Genomic DNA, 18,030 nt, shown 5'->3' with positions numbered 1-18,030 from the left:
GCCTAGGCCGCATGTCTTTGGACGGTGGGAGGAAGCCGGAGCACCCGGACAGAACCCACGCAGACACGGGGAGAACATGCAAACTCCACACAGAAAGGCCGGGGCAGATATATTCAAGTCAAATACAAGATGTGTCGTACTTTGCTGAAAGGTCCATTCTGTTTGTGCAGTGGAGGTTAAAAGTTTCCACGTCACACTTGGGCCACAATTGGCCTCCAAACTAGTTTGCTTGTCATAAACTCAGATTTATGGTGAGTGGTGAGAAACTTTCCTTCTTCAGCAGATGAAACAGCCTTCTGGTGTCAAGTGGAGTGGGACTTAGATTAGTGTTTATTACATAGAATTATATTCTTGCAGCTCATTGCAGTAGAGCTAATACTTTATATCTGTTGGATTGCTAATCTGTAACAATCATTGATTCTATAAGGCCATCAAAGGTTTTATTTAAAAGAATCTCAATCTGCAAAGAAACTTTGAACTACAGCTCTGACATAAATGTCACTTTGCATTAGTGTTAGGGTAGATGTTGTGAAACCTCAGGTACCTCAAAACTGTACAGTACTTAAATGTAGTTTCTACTCCTGCTTTTAATCATTTGCACAGTGGGTCAACTAAACATGCAAAAATGTAAAAATTTGTCTACAGGCATGAACACAATGAGTTTTCCAGTCATTAAGAACTCAGTATATCTTTCATGAAAAATCCTCTGAAAATGAAACACTTATAAACTCAACAAAACTGACTAAACTTAAAGTCTGTGTTTCTCTGTTCCCTATAATAATAAGCACACACAAAAATAACAAAAACAAATATATATATATATATATAAACAGGATAAAGTGTTTCACTGAAATGTGTTAGGGTTATCTTCATTATATTCATGCATGTAAAAATAAAGTCAGTACAATAAGATTAATTTTTATTACTTTAATCCACTGAAGTCAACACAGATAGGGTCAAATGCTGACAGAACCGATGATTTCCCCCCCACAAACCCTTGTATCCTACAAAACATACATGACTGAGAGAGTATCACACTTGCTGGGAGTGGGGCAAAAAACAGTGCTCAACATCACAACTCAATAACCATTACCAAGTCCGCAAATGTAAATCACTTCACATTATAGCTTGGCAAACAAAACCTACACTTGACAAGGCAATGAGGAAGAAACAATCCAGTGTTCTACAGTATGGCTGTACAGTGCAGCGAAACTGAACACCCATTGTGGTTTGGTGAATACAGTTACTACCTCGAGTGAATCTGGTGTCAACATCGTTGGTGCCGGTAGACAGGTAAGAGAAGAAAAACTCGATATCTGGAAATTCATTCACAACACTAACACCGAGAACAGTGGACACATCATCAGCACGCTGTGAGGGCATTTCATATACATACTAAAGCATTTTTCATCAGGTCTCAAAGATCACGGTTCCACTTCTTTAAAGAGCCTTCATAGATACAGTGTGCTATCAATATCTTACAGAACAGGCAGGCAAGTAGTTCAATTCAACAAATACCCTAAAACATACAGACATATCCAACACAAATAAAAAATTGCAAGCTCACATAAATTTTTTTTACCATTTCGATTGTTACAGGTGCAAAACAAATTCTGTCAAAACTGGGTAAATGGATGACTCCACTGACTGCTGTTATTACAAAGCTTACACAACTGCTGCGTGGACGTGGACATCATCTACACATATACAGCAATGATCATATAGCACCAGGTGCAGAGAGGCTGTCTGCAAATTTCCCATCTGGCTTCTCCATAGTGTCTGTTTGTATCCAGAACAATATACACCGGTGTCATTATTGGAAGCTTGTTGCCATGACAACCTCTTAACAAACATGAGGAAAAACAAAACAATGAAATGAAGGATAAGGTTCATGTTTCTCAGAGAAAATGTTATGTGCCAGTCGTTCCTCCCCTTCATATTCAGAGTGAGTTGAATGAGTGGTTTAACCCTTAAATACCCTTTCTTTTCCTTTTAGTGCAGTCAGCGCTTTCCAAAATGACTTAAAGTGATAAAAACATAAAACATTAATTTTTAAAAAGTAAAAGTAAAACCACAAAAGGAAGACCAAGGTGAATTGTTCAGCTGCACACAGTACCTACACAAAAATCAAATACTGCAAACGTCAGATAAAATTAGATGTTATAAGAAGCGGAAACCATATTCTACAGTTTAATCGTTCATGATTAGTATTTTTGTAATAAAACAGCAATCTTACAGTGTAGGAGGCTTTATTTTGAACTGAAGGTGGCACTATAACATGACCACCATCACATTCCTACTTATATGTGCGAAATGAACAGCGAGTGCATTAAGAAAAATTGTAAACACCTGAAGTTTCTAAATGCCCGCTCATGACACGGACCGCTTCTGGCAACTTTATGAGTCAAGAGGGCAAATAACAGCTTAAACATGTACAGCAAAAAAAGTATATAAAAATGTAAACATATCAATATTATCAATAAACAAACTGGGCTTAAAAAAACAGCAAAAAAACACTGCTTCAATTCACTTGAACCTTCCTTGACGATGGATAAAACAACATGAAAATAGTGCTTTCATTTTTCTTTTTTTGTTGAGTGTAGTGTGTGAATAAGAATGGATGGAGTGCTTTGGGTGGGATGCTGGGGGAGTCAGAGGTGACCAGATGTGATGTGACAGTGGTTAAGAGTGGCCCTCTGGTCCCTTGTTGCCCTGCATCCCCCGGCTCAGTTGAGAAAAGAGCTTAGCCGAGGCTGGTGATGTTGGCTTTTCCACCGGGGGGAGCCACGATGCGTTGAGTGGTGCGACGAGGAACGTTGTCATCAATTTGGGCACCTAGAAATATATATGACTTAAATGCTCACTGTAGTTGTAAAAGAGGCCCACTGCCAAAAATTAAATTTGTGCTTTCACTCACCAGACAGACTGAAACCAGACTGGTGAAGGTTGCGCACTGGCTGGTGAGTAGACTGCTGTTGTTGTTGCTGCTTCAGCTGCTGCTTGGCAGGGGAAGTCTTCACCGAGGAGACGGTGGACATCTTGGGAGTCACAGTCACCTCACACACCGGCCCGTCATACTGGCCCCTGGGGACTCCTCGCAAATCTGTGAGCTAAACACACAAGTCAATTCATAAGACCACAAGCCATGTAGCTCACCAGCTACCTGTTAAGAATTTAGTTTTTCTACAGCTGGATAAGCGTGCCTGCTCAGAGGTATGACTACCTGCAATTACAACTCACCCTGCTGCGAGCCTTTATCCTCTTGTACACATGGTCAGAGAAGGGTTTACGGCTGATGTAGCGCCCGCAGCCCTCCGTGGCGTGAAGGCTGCCCTCCTCCAACACAATCTTGCCCTGGCTGATCACCACCACAGGTCCTCCACGCACTTCTGTGCCCTCAAAGATGTTATACTCCACAGCCTGGCAGAAGAAAAGATTTAATCAGCAGACCGGTTTAAACTGATTTTTGCTTGGATATCATGTAGCAATACATTTGAAAGTAGTTGTTTTGCCTGCAGGACACAACAGGACACTGTTCACTGTAATTTACATTAAAGAGGTGGTATTGTGCTCATTTTCAGGTTCATAATCTTATTAAGGGGTTTACAACAGGTTTACATGGTTTTATTTTCAAAAAACACCATATTTTTTGTCATACTGCAAATTGCTGCAGCTCGCCTTTTCACCCTGTGTGTTGAAGGCTTCATTTTAGCTATGGAGAGATGCATCTTGCCTCTACATGATCTTTGTCTTATGTTGACTGTATGTTTGTCTACGTGTAGCACCTTATCACCACAGCAAATTTCTTGTATGTGTAAAACACTACTTGGCAATAAAGCTCCTTCTGATTCTGATTCTGATTGTTGGGAGTTGCACATGCGCAGTTCCTAGTTAAACAGAAGCAGAGTAGGGCGGACCCTGAGAAGCCTGTAAACACGGCTTTGGTTCAGCTGTATATCCCATTACCACCTTAGCAACATGGACTGGAGCAAGAGTTTCAGAGTGGTAAGTTATTAATTTGTTACAAATCTTATATCCATAAAGTTTTAACTGAGCTCTGTCTCACAGTATCACAGTAACAACTTTATGCCCACTGACTGCCTGGAGGGTAGTTAGTTTTTGGGAGAGGAGGGGTGTGTGCTGCAGCTCAGTGTTTTTCCACTGGTGTTTTTGAGGGCGTGTCGGACTAGCCGTTTGGCGAGTGTTATGTTATGTTATGACGGGCATTTTGCTGTGTCGTCACAGGGATGAAAGGGAAACGGCTGGACTACAAACGAGCCTTTTTCAGGCAGTTCAGAGCAGAGTTTTCTGTGGGAGATGTAGACTCCTTTTGGGCTGGACTTTGGGCTTTTTCAATTTGCAAACCTATTAGATGCATAAAGAAGATATATAACTCAATAAAGGAGAGGGAAAAAGCTAAAAAGCACAATACCACCTCTTTAAAGAAGGTCTATGTAAGTTTACGTTTTTAATGGTTAAACTACAGTGGTAGCACTTACAGCTCATTTTCACCCAGATGATATATTACTAAATCAATTGTTTATCCTATAGAAGTATGCGAATACATTTAACAGCTACTTGTGTTGTGTTATGTTATAGCACACAATGTGCATTTAAGCCTATCATATAAAATTATAAAAACTAGGTCTCAACATGTAGAGGACAGATAAATGACTAAAGACATTGTGGATAAGAGCTGAGCAGATGAACCATCTGACCAGGTTGTGACTCTTAGCTGAGATGATCTTAGTGAAGTCTGGGTCCCACAACACGAGGTCGGCATCAGACCCCACAGCGATGCGGCCCTTGCGGGGGAACAGGTTGAAGATCTTGGCTGCATTTGTGCTGGTCACTGCCACAAACTGGTTTTCATCCATCTTGCCAGTCACCTTTTGGGACAGGACAACATATCACATACTAGCATCTAAACATACATGAAGGTTTTACAAGGTCATTTGCTCTAGAGTAATGTATTAGAGGAGTTTTTGGAATGTGTGAAAAGTGGGCTGCATCGAGCTTACCACACATTTGTCCCAGATTATGGACATCCTCTCCTCAGTGCCATTAGTGCCCTCTGGGATTAGGGTGAAGTTATCTTTGCCTATGGCACGCTGAGAAGTCTGGAAAGTGCAGTGAGCACTTCCAGTCACCTGCAAGTCCCCACTAGATAAGAAAGAAAGCAGAAAAAATGAGGACACGCTTCACATGTGCAATTAAGTAAGTTATTTGATACATTAAATATTTATCGTTGTTTAATGTGCATGCACGTAAATGCTACAAAGGGCATTACATAATGAATGTATGTGGTATAACTAAATAAAATTACATGCAGCACACAGCACATGTCAAATTGTGTTTCCGCCATATTCAGGTCCTGGTACAGAGCACTTACCATGACAACAGAGAGTTGAGGTAATCGGGTGTGGTGGGATCAGGGCTAAGTGGTGGAGAAGTGACATAGGCTGCCGCCTTGGCCCAGTTCTTGCTCCAGTAATGAGTACCATCGGTGCCCAAGCTGGCAGATATGGGCTCTCCATAAACCACAGCACCTACAGGAGCACACAGGAAGGTGTCAGCACAAAAAAAAGCAGGCACGGGTGAAGTGAGTGCAGTAAAAGAAAATCTTCTTACCCCTTTTCCTGGCTAGGGCAATGACATCAGCAGCGCTCTTGCTCATCACCTTGGTGATGTAGAGGGGACAGTTGGTCTGATTGGCTATGGTAACAGAGCGATTGACTGCCTCGGCCTCCACCTGCAGACACACAAAGTCAGATTCATCAGCAGCCCGGTGACAGCCTCTATTCACGCCTATACTGTATTCTGAGTCTATATCTTAAAAGTACATCACAAAACCTTTTCACTTTTGGCTACAGTTATTGAGAAACCAGTCTTACCTCCTCTGGGCGGCTAAGCACATGACCTTCAGGGCCAGTGATCCCCAGCTCTAGAATACGTCTCTGCTCCTAATAAAAAAAACACACAAGAACATTATAAAACAAAACAGCAACAACTGCTTAAAGCTGAGACTTGACCGACTATATCAGTGGTTCTGTTACCTCTGCAATAATGTCTCCATTCTCAGCATGCACCTGCGCAATGGCTCCAAGGTCTCTGATGACACTGAACACCTCATAGATCTAAAAGAAAATGATACATGCTGGTCAGCTTGTAGGGTTGTCACATACGCCAAAGACATCTAACAGCCTCAAAAACATATGCTGTGACAGACAGCTCAGTAGAGCATGCAGAGCCGCAGAGCATACCTGAGAGTCAGAAAGTTGGAAAACATCCTTATAAGCCAAATAGACCAGGAAAGAGTTGACACCTGAAGATAGAAAACTTATGAGAGAAAACGGCCAAAGGTGGAATAAAGAGAGGAAAAGACGGAAAACCCAGAGCGAAGGAGAAAAAAAAAAAAATACAAAGCTGATTTGCTTAATTTGTCTTTGACTTTTCCCCCCATGCAATGTCTGAGAAACGGCAAAAACATAATGTTTATTGAAACACAATGGGCGAGAAACGTTTCTGATGATTTTTAGACTTGATGTTTGTGGAGACGAAATCTGAATATGTTGACCGCATACCATGATCCTTCACTAGGGCCTCCATCTCTTCTTGAGTGCCTTTGTTCCACTCGGTGATGTCCACATGCAGAGAATAGTCACAGCAGGACTTGCTGTCAGCCCACTCCCTCCACTGTTTGAAAGCAGCAACCAGGCTGACGCCAGGCTCCGGCACCACGTGGTCAACTATAAAACACAAACAAGCAGGTGGAATTTAGTGAGCACAAGCACAAGTAAATCATACGCTTCACAGCGTGCACATCTGCTGTGTTATAATTCCTGCAACCGGATTACTCCCACACATGTGGAAGTCTGTCTGATACAATACATACTGATCATAGTCGTTCCCCCAGCCAGGGCCGCCCTGGTGCCCTGGTAGAAGTCATCTGCTGCCACCATGCCTCGGTCAGGCATCTGGAATCGGGTATGCACGTCGATACCCCCAGGCATCACCATTCTCCCATGAGCCTCTATGATCTTAACTCCGCCAGGAACAATGAGGTTGTCTCCTATTTGCCTGAAGACAAACAAACGGAAATAAATACAGGAATGAATGAAGAAAACCTGACAAAACTGAGACAATCTAGATTCCAACAATCACAGTAATAGGTGTAAAAATATTTCATTATATGTAAAAGAAAGCCAGGAGCTTCTTTGTAGATATAACAAAATATTTTACTGTCATTTGTCTATAAGACTTTTTTAAAGTAGCTCTGCTAATTTTTAAATTGAACTTACTTGATGACTCCATCCTCCATGTAGATATCAGCCAAGAATGACTGATCATCATTCACTATCTTTGCTCCTTTGATGAGGAGACGGTCACTCTGAAAGGAGGAGACGGCATTTTACATCATAGGTGTCATTTACACTGGGGACGCTGGGGACATGTCCCCACCACTTTTTGAAATGACTGATTTTGTCCCCAGCACTTTTTAAAAGCATTTGCTAAACGTTAACTGAAAATTAGCCTGCAACAACAAATGTTAAATAACTAATAAAAATTCTTTGAGAAAGGTTTACTTGCATTATAGGAAAACATGAAATGCAATGTAAATATAGAAGAAACAGATCTGCCTTGTTTAAAAAAGTAACTTAGGCTAAAAAACAACCAGCTGATTACTGCATTATATTTGATAAATGTGAATTTTGTTTCCCTACATATAAATAAAGACATTCTCACCATAAATTGGTGCAGAAAATGTCTCTAGAATGCAGGATATTAAGGGTTTAATGCTCAAAATCTTCTGGGGCAGAACCCACAGACCCCCGAATCAAATACTTCTTCTAAATAGCATTGGAGTATCCTGTTGTCTTGTTCTCGTGACTCCAATATTGGGAATTATCACGTTGGATGGATTAAGTGTTTCGTCACACGCCTAATATGAGGCCTTAAATGTCTCCACCACTTTTCAACACAAAGTGACACCCTTGTTACCCATAAAACACACACACAATAAATTCTAGCCACCTGCTGAGCATTGTAAAAGAGCGAGAAATCATCTCTGTTAATCCCTCGTAGCTAAAAGTCAGTTCAATAATTCAACAGTAAATATGACCTATTTCAAAGACAAATTACTTTTTTTTGGAATAGAAAAGATCCTTGGGCGAACTTTAGTGATTCATTTGGCTCAATGCATTTCCCAGTTAGGTCCGAGAACTCAACAAGACTTTTATTAAGGCAGAGAGAATGATGCTGGAAATGATGATTAGGGTTAACCTACATAATCTATTCACATGTAATAGACACATCATTAGAAGAGAGGGAGCAATGCTTGATCAAAACCCTCAAGTAAGAGCACAAACCCTTGAGTGGTACAATTAACTCAACGTGTATGAGATGAAAGAAGAGTGTAGTAGGCTGGCCTACTTCTCCTACAGGCTTCCCAGAGTCTCTGAGGACCGAAAGGAGAGCTAATGAAGACGAAAGTGATTAAATGCAAACCTCACAGCAGGAAACTCGGTGATGCATTAGGTAAGCAAGTCGTGGCTTACTCTCCAATAAGTGTGTCACATAACCTATTGTCCTCTGAGTGTTAAGAGGTCATCATATAACTCAGCTCAAAATGGCTTCAAAAATAGCTGTAGTTGCTAACTCCCTGAATGAATGTATCAGAATGTAGAAGATATATATAGTACAGTATACGGACCCTTGTGATTAATCCTGTAATATACAGTCATAAAACTGAATTGATAACTAAGAACTGAATGTCCTCGGTAAAGGGCTCAAAGTCAAGCAGCACAGGCTCCACTATAATTGGAAGTAGGAACTGTTTGTCACATACACGGAGCTACACTCAGTTGCCAGTATATCAGGTACATCTTGCTCAAACGAATGCAGTGTAAAACAACAGTCCTGCAATGAATCCTCCCTTCATGAAGGTTATAATGGTGGTTTTTTTTAAACTGTTGGACCATTGATTCCACTGATAATTTTGGAAGATGTAGTTGGTGGTGCTGTTGAACTATATTGCTTTATACAGAAAGGGGTTTCTGTTATTTAGCCTACTTTCAGTGATATTAATAATTAATATATAATGATCTCATTGTAACGCAATACAATTCAACAGCACCGCCAACTACAGCCTCCAAATTGACCATGAAGTTGAAGCAACACCTCTCTTTAACAGTTTATAAGTTTTATAAGCTTCATGAAGGTAGATTTATTGCAGGACGGTTGTAATTGGCTGCATTATTTTTGGCTAGGTGTACCTAATAAACTGGCAACTAAGTGCATGTTACAGCTGAAGTCGACTAACTCTGCAAAAATCTGCATGAATAAAACATTATTTTCATGTTGCATAAACATTATGGTCTCTGGTTATTTCACACGACACAACAAACGCTTGAAAAGCAAGAAGCTAATAAACAATTTATCATGCTGTTAATCGTGATTAACAGAATATGTTGCTTTTTCAGCACTGTCATCACTACTGCATCAATGTATGGCGCAACTACTGCACTATTTTCATTATTGGTTAATGGGCTACCAATGACTGAGCATTAAGATTGAGTGGTCTTCTGCCCTCATAAATTAGCAGCTTGAACAATAGTTAATATGCTGATGTTTTAGATTTTAGTTTTACTTGCATTGTAAATCTAATTTAATTAAGTTTAGTGAACTTTGTTATATATTGTATAGTGAATGTTGTGACTGAAATAGTTGAATTGTATATATGAATGCGTATGGATTAATATTATTATGCATTGTATTGTCATTTAACTTTATTTTTAAATTAAATGATGAATACTTAGAAGCTGCTAGAAACCTACTGGCTGCCTCTTCATGATTCTCCTACCCCCGACCTTCCCAAAATGGACCACAGTGGAAATAAGAGTTTGGCTTTATTGCGTTTTTATCCTTTAGATGGTTTTTGTAGTTGGGGCATCTCTGGCTAGAAGTGCCACTTTTATATTAACAATCAATAAAGAAGTTCAATCAATCAATCAAAATGTCAAATAAATCTTCAAATGTCAACGAATGTCTAATTAAGCCAAATAAACTTAAAACATAATAAGAAACAAAGGTAAATGTGCTTTTCACCACTGTTGTTTTATTTGACTAAAAATAATTAATGGTCAAAATAATCACTATGTGTTGTGTGTCATTTAGCTAATCAACAAACTGACTGTGTCTTGATATTGTGGTGCTAGATACAACTGTACAAATTAACACAATGGATAATGACCACCCTGTCAATTTCACTGTGAGTCTATGAATACAACCTTCACAGCATTGTTATCATTCCTTCTCTGGAGACAGCATTATGTGAATGAATTCTGTTGTGCAGGGACAAAGCCTGATCGTTTTTGTGGTGCTTTTTTAAAAGCTCTGCAGAGAGAAACTATCTGCCTCACTCCAAACTAATAAGTGGTGTCTGACTGTGTCTGTGTGTGTGTGTGTGTGTGTGTGTGTGTGTGTGTGTGTGTGTGTGTGTGTGCGTGCGCGTGTCTGAGGGCCTGGGGGCCTGCAGCAGAGTTACTGCTGTCTGCATGTTGTGTCTGGGATGTCAGGGCTGTATGTTTATAACCCTGCCATGACCTGTGAGAGAGAGAAAACTGTGAGCCCGCACATTTCACAAGGCAGTTTGGTGTTGTTAAATGATCAAACTTAAGTCAGCCTGTCTATATGGTTCAGCACTCTAGCTATAACAGCTGGATGATGAAAGCTTATGGAACAAGGTTTGGATGGGTTTTTGGATGGGTGATGTCCAATGACCTACTTTACAAAAGAGGTTTTACTTCTCTTAACTATCATGGCATCCCTACTGAAGGCCCTTAATACTGTGCTTTCTGGTCGAAAAGCTGCACCGTGAAGCAAAACAGACCCAAAAATTCTGTAAATCACAGAATCAAGGTTAAATAACCCAAACTTGGAAGATTTTGCAAAAAAAAAGAAAAAGAAAAAAGACAGAGATAACTGAAGGGCGCAGACTAAATGGACGCCAGAGTATGAAAGATGAGATGCTGACAGTGTGCCTAAACCTGTTAACTACACCCTACATTGCTGAGGAAGCTGACAGGGAGAGCTAACGTACCTTACAGCTACTAATGACAGCTAAAGGAGCAAAGTGCCGTTCATTATGCAGAAAAATAATACTAGCTCCAATATGAGGGACTGTGAAAGCGCTTGCTGCAAACCCCACTGGCTGCTTATCATTATGCATCCCGGGCTGTCAAGTGTATGGGGCTGAAGCAGGGCTGCTGCTGCTGCTGCTGCTGCTGCTGCTGTAAATGAATGGACACGACAGCTAAACGTTGGCTACTAGCTTTTGATCTAATCCTGAGGCTAACCGCAAACACACGCAAAAATCATAATAAATGTAATATAAGGGGTAAAACAATACTCACTGTAATTCGTGGAATGTTCTTCTTCCCTTGGTAACCCGACATTTTGAAGATGCCTGCTCTCACACAGCTGTCCCCTGCCTCTTGGCTAACGCTAGCTAGCTAGCTAGACTGGAAAACCTCAGCTGCCAATGAAAGGATGAATGGATGCTCTGCTTGTTGGCCAGTCGACGCCCTGGGTGATCTGCGCCTGCTTAACTAATTCTGTCGCTAGCAAGTAGTGCAGCCTGACACACACTATTTAATGAGTACTTGTATCTTTGCCGGATAGTCCTATCCTTGGATTTGCTGCTAGAAAAGGTCCCAGAAGACCAGACAAGCACCAAGAGGAGAAGGGCCACAAAGAAGAACCGCGCCTGCGCACTGCCCCGCCCTGCTCAGCTATAGCTCCATGTTTCTTTCATGTTTGTTGTTAAACATCATCTGTTTAATTGAGTCAGAACAGCATGGGGCAGGGACCTCAACAGGGGAAATAGAATAATTACACTGATTAATAATAATTACCACGCATAAAAAAACACTGATTAACTTTGCAATGACGCAATTTCTGTAAATAAGGTGGATAGTTTGGGACAGGGAGCAGTCACATAAGATAAGCTTTTGCCCTGGGCACACAATGTATCTTATAACTTACATTAATAGTTGTTTCTAAAAGGGATACACTTTTAATTATACCACTGTAATAGCATGTTTTCCAATATGATAACAATCAGACTTTCTACTTAGCACTGGTGGAATTAAATTTTTATGTTAATACTTGACATTAGCCACGGCCCTGTCCTGCCCTGAACAAGCAATGCTTGATCTTTCAGGTTGAAAACATGAACATGCAATCAAAAGGTAACCTATCTGATGGAAGACAATGGACTAGACTAAAATGTGCAAGTCGAAGGCCTGCAAGTATGCAAATAATTAGGATTAGAGGCAACTAAAAATTGCAACACATCCATTTAATGTTGCCACCTCAACACTTCTTCGTTCTTGTTAAATGTTTCAAAACATCTTGCAGTTGAAAATTTGCCAGCTGGTTAACACTGGCACATTTACAGCAATGCTGATTACTGTGTTGTCCTTATCAATTAATAAATGAAATGAAAAGGACAGTGTACAAGTATCAAGGAGAAGAGATGCTTTCTAGAGCTATGATTTTGTGTTTCCATGGCCTAATAAAGGTTGGACCTGCCCTGTGACCTAAAGGTTTACGATGTGACGACCTGAACCATCAGGACTTACCCCTCTGTCATCATCTCCACCGAGCAGCCCTTGAGCAAAAGACTTAATCCCCAAATGTTGAGTTAGTCACTGGCCCACCGTGGATGTACTGGGCTGCTTCCAGATGTGCATATATATAACTGAGAAGTTAGTGTGAACATGAGAAAAAAAGCATTGCTCTAAGTCAATCTTTCCTAGTTTCAAAAATGTTACAAATGTGCATAGATGTTTATGCTTATTTAAAAATATTGAACTACTAACATGAATAACTAAGGGAATTTGTTTTGGACTGTGTTATGTTGACATAGCTAGGTTAGTACCACATGAGTTAAGAGATATTAAGTTGGAAGAGGAGTTCAAGCTTTACCTAAATTAGAAGGGAAAGACATGAATTTGATTTGTATTTATGTCTTAGCTTCTGAATTCAACACAGACCATTAAAATGTTACTGCTGCTCATTAATCAGCTGCACACAAGCCCATATTGATATGTGCATTTTATTAGTTATTATGACTTAAATAATGCATTAAGGTCTGTGGAGCTCTATCCACTCTGTTTCTATTTATATCTCAGCCACTGTATACAGTACAAACTTTATTCAAATTCCAAAACGCTGTATTGCACATTGATCAACTGTACATAAGCCTGGTATGATGGTATGTCATTTATAAGTTAGTATGAGTTATATAATGCATTAAAGCCTGAATACATGTTGAATGTTGAATCAATACTTCCAAAACTGCACATTATAGTCTATAATGTCATCCATTTATAAATACTGACAGAAGAATCATCCAATAATTAACTCAGCATCAATATACTGATAGCACATGCATTTTCTTCAGGAAATGCTCCTTTACTTTCTGTGGAAGTTCTACACACACTGTACACTGTTTATTGTATCTTATTATGTGAAATGATTGCACAGTGTAATCTACATAAAAGTCAGATAACTCTTAAATGAGGCCCCTGGAAATACCTTCCTCTGGTGGTTTCTGCCACTGACACTTCGGCAATAAACGACAGGAAAAACACATTACGTACACTGCCACAATGCTATATAATAACAATGATATTATATGCACTAATATCAATGTACAAACAAATTAGACAATGTAAAAAGGTGTACATGGGGCAGATCACAGCTTAAATTATGTTTCACATCTACATCTTTAAATACCTAAACATATCAGAAAAAAACAGTCTAAGATAAATCACCAATGTGCAGTGGTGAAAGATTTGGCACTTTACCAATGCTGCTATGTTATGTTAAAAAGATATGTAGGCAAAATGAATTAAAAATAGCATATGGCCTGGTAAGTTGCCATGCAGCCTAGGTTCCACTCGCACTCAAACAACCCCACTGTAAAATATTTGAGCTACATACTAGATCAATGTTTAAGCTTTCCCACCTTCATCAAAACAAAGCCTTTAAAAGAAACCCACAGGAGTCAGCATGATACAACTTCTTTTCTCAAAAAGGTGTGGAATTTAAAAACAAATCCCACTGTGACGCACCCCTCCCCCAAATAACTGCACCTTGAATGTTTAGTCTAAAAAGTTAAGGCGATAGAAGTCCTTTCTGTTCCCACAGCCAATTCAGTTTGTTTGTATTGCAGACATGGCGCATATTTTTGGTTTATACACTCCTACTGAGACACCAGTGGAGAGATGTAGCTTGGGAGAAGGCCAGATTTCTCATGACATAAAATCAAAACAAATAAAGAAACCCTGAAGCCACCTGACATCAAATCCATGTCACATATTTTTGAGTTGAACAGGATGACTAATATTTTCCAGCTCTAACAGGGTCTTTTGTCCACTGAACTCAAGTTAGTGACAACTGCTGGGTACAATGTTGCCCTGTGTCAAAATGTGATAGAGTGCAGCCACATTACGTCATGTCATATAACTCTATAACTACATCTACAATGTGACAGAATTTTATGCTGATTGGAAGAGAAATGTGGGCATACAATAGATGCAGAGACACAGCTTGACTACAGGAGGATGGTTGAGAGACTTTGAGACAGGAGAACATCCAGGCACTGCTTTCAGTAGGAGCTGGTGGAGGCTGTGGCAATTCTCTTCCCAATGTACACCCTAGAAAAAAAAATTCATGACATCAAACCAGTTAAAAACAAATAGGATAATGCATACACACATTTTGGAAACAGTGTGAAACAAACCACTTTCACTGTTTTATACATGAGGACCAGGTCTGAGCAGATAGGTGTCAGACATAAATTGCAGTCATCTTGGACACCAAAATAGCAGTGCACTGACAAACTAACTGGCACAGCCCATACTGATCTCTCCTACGGCACATCATGAGTCACTAAAATACCAAACTGGCACAGGCAAATAAAAAAACTCAGTTTAGGCAGAGGAAAATATAACTTTTTCGATTCAAAACCAAACTGCATTATGTCCATTATTTGCATTATTGGACCCCCTTGAAAAAGAGATGGTTCATCTCAAGGGGTTATCCATGAATGAACTTACAATATGTCCCTGCATGAAGATAAAACTGCATGAATTCCGACTTACCCGAGGCCAAGAGCGAGGATGTGTGAGATGAGTAAGGAAGGGATGAAGACTTTGAGGAATTCAGCAGAGAAGATGCCACCTTTCTTCATGACCCCACTCTTCCTCATACTGAGAGATACTGAACGTCGGGGGTGTCTGAAGTGGAACTCCCTGATAGGAATAATCAATCAACCAATTAATGCTAACTTAAATCAATATTGTTATCCGCTATAAGTGACTGTTTCTGGAGGTGAGTCTACTTACTTTGGTGGAATGTTTTCTGGTCTGCTGGACCAATCAGAGACCCAGTCTACATCTTTGTTTAGCAGGATGTCTTCCTCTCTGTCCTGCTCTGGACCATCTTCCTCTGACTGTACACGTGGAGATAAAGAAATTACATTTTAGGGTAAAATGAAGACTTAATAAGACTGTGAACTTCAGAGCTCAATATGTTGTTTGACCTGACTGCCTCTTGGGCTGGGCATCTCCACATCGAAAGTTATCTGACCCTCATCCTGATCTGGACTTGGTGGCCTGTGAGGACTGACACAACATATTTGAATGAAAAACAAACGTGTGACAACAAACACTTGTTTGACCTTTAAAGAGCCTGTAATAGCCTTTACTCCTACCTATCACAGGAGGAGCTACTCGGGCTGGATTCGTGCTGTGCATCCAGGAGGATTTTTTCCATGTCTCCATTGTGGATAGAGGAGGACGACGGCACATGCTCTAGTCCTCCAATCAGGGATTCATCATTCTCAGGCACCACTTCCAAGGTCTGCAGAGTTTGACTCATGCCAGCATTTGCATTTATTTGGTCTGCAGCAGGTGTTGTTGGCAGGTTGGTCTGCACGCCCTGGGCCCCTGTGTTTCCATTCAGCTCCAGCTCTACCCAAGAGCCTTGGCAACACAAAAATCAAGAGGAGGGAAGGAAGTAATAATAAGCTTGTTGTGTTAAAAGTGCAAAGCTAACATCAGATAGTACCCCACAGAAACACACCCAGTATCCTTTCAAATGGAAACAGCTGACCTACATTTCCTGCACCACTGACACTGTGCATTCAAATAACCTGGCTGTGCACTGCATCCATGATAGCCTGCATTTCTTTGTGCCACTGCCCCACAAACAGCTTGCTATATTTTTTTTCTTCCCCAGACAGGATGGGGGTTATGTAATCCATTACTGCTCGCGTGAGCACAGAATGTAAACCTCGTGATAGCACGAGACGCCTTTTCCTCCCCGTTTTGGGCTTGCTAAAAATAAAACCTAATTTATATATTTTCGACGACGCACGTATGCATGACCGAGTGCACATTTACACACGAGTTTGTACTCAATGCTGCTCTCATGTGAGGTCTTGCATAACTGTGGAGTGCAGTGAGAGACAATCTGACCAGACATGTCGCTGTTCCAGCTGCGATGTTGTGACATATAAAGCGCACGTCCCGATTCTTTGTGCGAGCTACTGTTTTATCGATTGTAGCCTGAACACACCCTTTGGCCAGTTTAATGTTGTTGGTTTTTAGGAGCTGTTAGTCTGCAGGCACTTGAGCTCACATCCTACCATTGTCTTCCAGTAGCATTAAAATTTATTTACTTCGTCTGTGGTCTGTTGAATTAAAAGGCAACGCGACTACACAAGGTGTGAGAGCGATACGACCCATTATCAGACAATATGAATAAAAAGTCGCGAATAAAAGCACCATTTATTTCGTCTATTGTCCCAAACTTGTTTTCATTTCGGCTAGAGGCCGCCCCCAAGGCATATTCGTGTACGTGATTGGCTGCCATTCCATCCATCAAAAATTTGTCACAACGCAATTGGCTTGCTTGCGGTGACGTCAAACAACATCACCCGCCACCCCTCCCAGAAGAAGAGGAAATACCCGATGTAACTTTTACAATAAAATCTCCATTACAGGAATATTCTCACACACACATGCACACTCATTAAGAATATATAAAGTGGCCTTTGTTCAATGGAGCGCGGAAAAACTGGCGGCGATACGTACCGTGAAGCCCGGGCTCTTCGTTATTGTTTCGTTGAGCAGCAGCGGTGGACATGTTGACTACCCCGTTTTAGCATTCATCAACATGACACGCACACAAACTACGCTGTGCGCAGGCGCAAGTTCTGTCCAGAGTCCAGACCGCAGACAGATAAGAGAGGCAGCAGCGGGCTCTAGATCAGTGATGGTTATTTAATTTTTCTAAAATGTGCAAGACTGAGTTACAACAAACTTTAATATCATGTGCATGTTACGCATGACCGTGTGATAAAGAAACAAGTCTAAAGGTTTGTTTGAAATACATTTGCATTACCATTAGGTCCTGACTAGCTGATGTGCAGGACCTGGGTGGAGTCTGTACAGTGTTTGAGGACTGATGATAACAGTAAGGCTGGCCCCTATCCCTCACTCTTCCAATAAGTGCTGCCTTGGCTGGACAAAACTATTAATGTGGGGAGGCAGGCATCCATTAGCAGTGTTCCCTCTGGATTTGTAGAGGATGTGTCTATAGTAGGCTATACGTACATCACCCCTCCTGCAGTTCCATAAAGGGCCTTGGTGATGGATTATGAATTAGACAATTATGGGGGTTTCTTTTGCAGGAAGCTAAATAAATGCCAGATGATGTATTTTCATATCACGTACAGTGATAGGCAGCGTGTGATGCCTTCAGGTTTCCACACCTCTACTGCGGTCATAAAACTATATACAGTTTTGGAAAAGTACTTGCTAATGGTCAAATGGAGTCATCTGTGGCAGCTCTCTGCTCCTGAGATCTGAATCTTGGAGAAGTCATCATGGTCAGAAGGGTTGCGTTGATTTGGTAAATGCATTCTTAGACAATCATTTTAGCAGCACAGTCACG

General features: G+C 40.8%; 2 protein-coding genes across 2 annotated transcripts; both read right to left on the bottom strand.

Moving 5' to 3' along the window:
- Positions 1-902: 902 nt before the first annotated feature.
- dpysl2a (dihydropyrimidinase like 2a) lies at positions 903-11,732 on the bottom strand. Its single transcript, XM_046035796.1, has 14 exons — positions 11,415-11,732; positions 7,302-7,390; positions 6,896-7,080; positions 6,585-6,749; positions 6,264-6,325; positions 6,057-6,137; positions 5,895-5,963; positions 5,632-5,752; positions 5,393-5,549; positions 5,022-5,163; positions 4,719-4,889; positions 3,241-3,420; positions 2,918-3,110; positions 903-2,835 (listed from the first exon to the last, which is right to left on the bottom strand). Exons 1-14 carry the CDS (start codon positions 11,454-11,456, stop codon positions 2,744-2,746), a joined length of 1,749 nt encoding a protein of 582 aa, XP_045891752.1. The 5' UTR covers positions 11,457-11,732; the 3' UTR covers positions 903-2,743.
- Positions 11,733-13,204: 1,472 nt separating this feature from the next.
- On the bottom strand, positions 13,205-17,303 carry bnip3la (BCL2 interacting protein 3 like a). The gene is made up of 6 exons (XM_046035804.1): positions 17,169-17,303; positions 15,785-16,055; positions 15,614-15,695; positions 15,417-15,523; positions 15,174-15,323; positions 13,205-14,726 (listed from the first exon to the last, which is right to left on the bottom strand). The coding sequence occupies exons 1-6, from the start codon at positions 17,218-17,220 to the stop codon at positions 14,678-14,680; spliced, it is 711 nt and encodes a 236-aa protein (XP_045891760.1). The 5' UTR covers positions 17,221-17,303; the 3' UTR covers positions 13,205-14,677.
- Between the last annotated feature and the right edge of the window lie 727 nt (positions 17,304-18,030).

The sequence above is a fragment of the Micropterus dolomieu genome, linkage group LG21 (genome assembly GCF_021292245.1).
Source record: "Micropterus dolomieu isolate WLL.071019.BEF.003 ecotype Adirondacks linkage group LG21, ASM2129224v1, whole genome shotgun sequence".
NCBI lineage: Eukaryota > Metazoa > Chordata > Actinopteri > Centrarchiformes > Centrarchidae > Micropterus > Micropterus dolomieu.
This window is presented reverse-complemented; position numbering and strand designations above follow the sequence as displayed.